This window comes from Amyelois transitella, chromosome 4, assembly GCF_032362555.1.
Source record: "Amyelois transitella isolate CPQ chromosome 4, ilAmyTran1.1, whole genome shotgun sequence".
Taxonomy (NCBI): domain Eukaryota; kingdom Metazoa; phylum Arthropoda; class Insecta; order Lepidoptera; family Pyralidae; genus Amyelois; species Amyelois transitella.
Genome location: NC_083507.1, coordinates 1,697,369 through 1,703,550, shown reverse-complemented (window position 1 = coordinate 1,703,550; position 6,182 = coordinate 1,697,369). Strand labels below are relative to the sequence as shown.

Genomic DNA, 6,182 nt, shown 5'->3' with positions numbered 1-6,182 from the left:
CACTCCATCTCTTTCCCATGGATATCGTAAAAGGAGACTAAGGGTTAGGCTTAAAAACTTGGGATTCTTCATTTAGGGGAGCAACCTGTCACTATTTGAATCTCAATCCTATCCTTCAGCCAAACAGCTGAACGTAGGCGACCTTCAGTCTCAGTTTTTTAAAGATTGTTGGTACCTATGTATGTTTTATCTGGGGAAATGCACGCCCTCGGCGCACCCCCGCCTCAGGGGGATTGCGCCCCTGCATGCGTGCCTACCCGACCGGCGATACTGCTATCACTATCTACTACGAATGCTATCACCTAACATGCTGCTGATCCGGGTACCACGTAAAGAGCGGTGCTGGCACAAAGCTGTAGCCGCCTCGGACACAACCCCGGCGGCACTCCCAAAGCACCTCGCCGATCGGCAGAGATAACAATGGCTTCCCTAACTTTCGCACACAAGACAAAAATATGTAACGAGCTATGATTAATCTCCCTGGAGATGCTCCCGAATTGGGTAACTAGGTTTGCCAAGGGAACTAAACTCAAGATTCGTTTATGGTAAATGCTGCACTTGATTCATTTGCTAAATCCCTTATTCGTCTTACGGCATCCGTGAGAAAGAGATGCGACCTGCCATAAGTGCAAGGGATATAGTAACTCCTCCCCACATCTTCAGTGGAATGTGGCCTTTCACCTCATACTTAGTACTCTCAAATGTTGACGTCACTGGGCTAGCTAGCTTTATACTCGAATTTTATAAATGTAAATTTAGAAAGGGCTGGGGTAAAGGGAATCAAACCAAATATTTGTCGCACATAAATTTATTATGCACTGGATTTTACATTTTTTAAAACTGCACTTAGAAAATATTAATTCTTCAGCACGTCACTGTAACAAAGAAAATAAATAATTAGAAAATATCTAACTTAGTATAACATGCTTCTAAAATTTTAATTTAAATCAGCAATTTTTTAACGTCACGGCAGTCAGCAGTAGCAAATAAATTGTAAATAACATCATTTTAACTGACCACATGTTCAACTATAACTACTCCAGGGAGGTAAGAATTGAATCGGTCTAGCCAGGAGGAATAAAAGTAACTAAGTTTTTTAGTTTTTCATAATCATTTATACCATAAATAGGTTAGCTTATGCATTGACAATACACTATAGTTAACCTAGATTAAATAAATCCAAATTCAAATGCACCATACCTTATCACAGTGATTGTCTATGACCGTGGCCTCTCCTTCTTCTCTTTGTACAGCGCTAGAAGTGACACATTGGCTACCTTCACCACCTGCGATAAGAGAAAAACCCAGTTATACTTTATGGCATGTAGAAATTCCAAAATACATGATCTTGGAGTCAGTGATATGATTTCATCATGGCACTCAGAGTAGCAAATACTCCGGTCAATAAATGCAAATCATCATTCGGATATTGTTTGTAAATTTAAACTAGAACCAGTACTTGCTATAGGAAATAAACCATTATTTCCCATTTTGAAGAGACAATTGTCCCTTAGTGCCCTCCTACACTCTAAAGCAACAGCTTGCATGTTACTTCAGATGTGCATCTTTCCATCACCCAGTTTCGTAGATATTAGTGTACAGCTCGAAATGCATAAAGCCAGTTCAACAATAATGCAACTACATTTTTCTAACATGTGTTCTAGTATGGCAAACATGTGCTCTTTTGCTCAGTAAAAAGTACTCAAATAAAATTTAACATCCACCACACTATTTTTGAAATCAAAAAACATTTTTGGATGCGTCAAACTAACCTTAAACCTGACTCCGGGAATATCACCGACGGCGTGTCCTTTACGACCGAATCCGGCCACCAACACCTCGTCGTTCTCTTCAATGTGGTTGAGACAACCATCCCGGGGGACGAAAGCTGTCACCTTCTTTCCGTTCTTGATCAACTGAACTCGGACGCACTTTCTGATAGCGGAGTTAGGCTGCTTGGCTTCAACACCACTGTATACACACAAAATAAAATACATTTCAGACATATAAAACGATGAGAACATAATACATAAAAGAGTTGCAATGTCATTTCTTAAATTAGGTATCTAACAGGGCACAATTAACTTCAATACTCAGATACAATGAGTATTTGTTTCCAAAACTTCTGTTCAAAATACATGCAGGACTCCAAACTCAATTTTAGTAAAATTATAAATACCAATTGCAAATATTGACAGTAAAACCTTAAATTACATCAATACTTCTTGAGTATTTAAAGTTTAATTAAACAAATTTAGAAACCACTATTTACATTTTACTGTTCAAACTGCATCCCAAAAAGCTACGTAGTAAGTAGGTAATGTACACATTTACACAAGTTTACTAACCCCAATCAAGAGTTCATTAACCTCAGAAAGAATATTACTATTTATCTCTTCATTGATGCTTTTACTTGCCGGCGTGGTCGCTGGGAACGCCTTCACTCGCAGTATTATCCTGTGATTGTAGTAGGAACACATTCACAGGTATAATAGTGCGCGCAAAGACATCCAACACTCCTAGAAACATCGCGAATGCGCCAAACACGCACTGCGCAATTAACATCACAAAAACAATACTTCATTAGCATTTAACTGTACTTTCTTGAAATGCCAACCACAAATATGCACGAAGCGTACGGTACAACACACTTTTTCATTCATAGTTAGGGACTAAGAGCAATGTACTTACACTTTTTCCAGGACGATGCCTTTGGCGTGAGATGCACCACCGAAGGGATTAGCCTTCCATCTCGTTCCCATGTGTGCTTTCTTGTAATCTTTGTCGGCCCATCGCTGCTCTCTGCGATGGTTCACGTGCTTACGCGCCGTGCGAATACCACGGGGCTTACCTGAAATTTCATGTCGCCGGTTATCACACAATGTTTACATTTAACACTGAAATCTTTTCGGATTTTTTTCGAGGCCTATGTGTTTAGAAAAATGCTTAAATCGTGCCGCACAATTAACGTACCGACTGTACGATGCAATGAGATTTAATTTACACCACGAGAAAAACATGTCTGCGCCATGGCCGACACCTAAGCGTGGAATCATATTTTCACATTTTTCGTAAACAATTCCTGCACAATTTCACTTTTATTAGAGCATGCCTGATTATGCACTTATAAACATCGCAAAAAAACTAAATTGAGAAATAAACAACAGCAAAAAGACACAAAACTACTCCTTACCCATTTGGATAGCACGACACCAGTCGGCTACGGATAGGAAAAGAATTTGTCAGCCAACCAAACCAAGTGAACGAGCCCCTGCTGCGCTCAATTTGACAGTTTGACCAACATTAAGAATCAAATATTTGGGTTGCCAAAATTTAATCCAATCCAAAGACAATCTCGATCAATAAAATAGCTTCGGAGTCTATTCACGAAACATGAAAACTTTTTAGGTTTTTTTATTTTGACTTGCCAGACCATGTGGTTCCCACAGACATAAATATTTTAAATCTGTGGTGGTTCCCATTCTTTAGAATAGACCACTCCACCAATGTTTTTACCAAGCTTTCCCATGGAATTCAAAGGAAAATAAACTGTCAAAAAAATAGGACGTCGAAGAAAAAGATTTATTTTCATTATTTAGGAACCGATTGCAAAAAATTTCAAACTTGCATTTTATACAATATTTTTTATGTATTTATATAGTCCAGTTATTATATTTTTATTTGTTATAAGAAAAATAATTGTGACAGGATAAGGAACTGCGTGATAAGGGAATGTTGTGATGTGAAAGAAGATGTAGTTACAGGAATAGAAAAGGGTATGTTAAGATGGTACGGTCATGTGGAGAGGATGAATGAAAGCAGGTTGACTAAGCAGATATACAAGGAGAGTGTGGAGGGAAAGGTCGGAGTGGGAAGACCTAGACGAACGTATCTTGATCAAATTAAGGACGTCCTGGTAAAGGGTCAGGTCAAAAGTACCCGAAACCGCCGAGCTTGTATGAAGAGAGTTATGAATGTGGACGAAGCGAAAGAAGTATGCAGAGATCGTGGCAAGTGGAAAGAGGTAGTCTCTGCCTACCCCTCCGGGAAAGAGGCGTGATTTTATGTATGTATGTATAAGAAAAACAGCAAAATATTACTTAGTTTTGGCAAAAAATATATAAATAGCGGATGATGTCCGAAAGTGACGCTTTTAAAAATGAATAAAAAATTATGTTCTTGAATTTGTAATTTTTTAATTTTTTATATCATATTATATTGCAATTATAGTATTTAAATTCGTTTTATATTAAAAGGTATCATTACCCCAAATAAATTTAAGCATAATAAACATAAGAAAACATATTTACAGAAAAAGAAATAAAATTATTTCTTAATACTTTGCATAAAATATTAAATAATTGTACGTATTGTTAGTATTTGGGGACAGTGACAAAACTGAGGGTCACATCATTCTTAGGGCGAGTTCATAAATAACCAAAAATTTTTCATAAGGTTGTGACTATTATCCCTTTTATAAATGGTTTCACTTTTAAATATTTGATTAAAATAAATTAAGTTATAAATAATAAAAATCTTTTCGTTTCGAGACACACTACCCATACATACATACGCTTCGTCTGCTTCTCGTAAGAAAAAATTACATTTGTTGTTTATGGACACCTGGCAATAAAAACGTCAATGTCAATTCTGTGATGGAGGTTTCAGCGCTGATTGCAAGCTGTTTGTTTTGTCGAGCGAGTTGGGCGCAGAGGTTGGGCGGTATAGGAGAAACGTATCAGCAAAATCATTGTTCTAGTAATTTTTTATCGTACCTATTTTATATCAGTTTTATATTTATACCGTTCGAGCGTCGGAATGACCCTCAACCTAGGTAGAAAGGACGGCGGTCCGGGCTATGTTGGCATCCAATTTTGCCTAGAATGCAACAACATGTTATACCCGCGCGAAGATAAAAACAACAAAGTTTTATTATACGCTTGCCGAAACTGTGACTACAAGCAGCTGGCTGATTCAAATTGTGTTTATGTGAACAAAATTATGCACGAAGTAGATGAACTGACACATATAAACCCAGACGTCGTGAGTGATCCCACATTGCCGCGCACCAAGGATCACATGTGTCCCAAATGCAGCCACAGAGAAGCAGTGTTCTTCCAGGGCCAAACAAGACGTGCCGAAGAAGAGATGAGACTATATTATGTGTGTACCAGTTGTAAGCATAGATGGACTGAGTAAGAGTTTGCATTAATATTATTATAATAATTCTTAAGAACAATAAATTTTATAATTAATTCTTGAAGTTTTTATAAGCAGTTCCAAGCTTAACCCTATTTTCAACCTACAGTATTTCTCATAATTGAAAATGAAATGCCTAATGATGCCCAATCTATTGTTTGTTTGAATGCGCTTATCTCAGGAACTACTGGTCCGAATTGAAAAATTCTTTTTGTGTCGAATAGACCATTTATCGAGGAAGGCTAGGCTATTGATCATCACACTGCAACTATTAGAAGCCAAGAAACAATATTATTCCTCCTTGAGGGCTTCAAGCTTTAATGATGCCCATAATAACTATTCCACGCGGACAAAGTTGCGGGTCCAGCTAGTGCTATTATATGTAGCATAACATAAACCTGAAACTATATTGTTTGCTTCTTACACTATCTTGTATAAAAACTAGTGTCATAAATTCTCTTATTGTGGTTTGCCAATGGTCTTGGGGCAAAAATACATTTTTTGTATATATATTTGTAATGTGATAACTTTTGAAGAGCAAGTCTGAATTTTATAAAACTAAAAAGGTATGCAGAATCTTTCAATAGAATTTTTAATTTCATGTGACAAGAAAATCAGTTATGTTGTTTTAGATGACACATGCACAAGTTTGTAAAAATTATAAAAGTGTTTCTGATGTCTTAGTTAAGGTGGAAGGTAGTATTCGTTCTGCCAAGTATACGCTGTAAGTGTGTCCTCAGGAACATCACCTTTCACTTACTATTGTTACAAAAATACTAAAATGGTCTACGTTAATGGTGAACGTCAAATAATATAACATTTTATTTTACTCAATCATTTATTTCACTAAAAATATTGCCAAGCCGTTTCTGTACTAATAATAACAGTTAACAATTCACAGCCATTGATCAATTAAATCAATAATGTTGGACTCATTACACTACATCCAAAATCAGGACGACACTAGCCATCTAATATTTTAA

The 6,182-nt window shown here is 36.9% G+C and overlaps 2 protein-coding genes across 2 annotated transcripts; one reads left to right on the top strand and one right to left on the bottom strand.

The window, feature by feature from the left end:
* Positions 1 to 792: 792 nt before the first annotated feature.
* On the bottom strand, positions 793 to 3,342 carry LOC106130939 (small ribosomal subunit protein uS12). Its single transcript, XM_013329889.2, has 5 exons — positions 3,194 to 3,342; positions 2,692 to 2,851; positions 1,773 to 1,971; positions 1,201 to 1,286; positions 793 to 875 (listed from the first exon to the last, which is right to left on the bottom strand). The coding sequence occupies exons 1-4, from the start codon at positions 3,195 to 3,197 to the stop codon at positions 1,218 to 1,220; spliced, it is 432 nt and encodes a 143-aa protein (XP_013185343.1). The 5' UTR covers positions 3,198 to 3,342; the 3' UTR covers positions 793 to 875; positions 1,201 to 1,217.
* A 1,307-nt stretch (positions 3,343 to 4,649) lies between these two features.
* On the top strand, positions 4,650 to 5,255 carry LOC106130947 (DNA-directed RNA polymerase II subunit RPB9). Its single transcript, XM_013329899.2, has one exon. It carries the CDS (start codon positions 4,819 to 4,821, stop codon positions 5,197 to 5,199), a length of 381 nt encoding a protein of 126 aa, XP_013185353.1. The 5' UTR covers positions 4,650 to 4,818; the 3' UTR covers positions 5,200 to 5,255.
* The last annotated feature ends 927 nt before the right edge of the window (positions 5,256 to 6,182 follow it).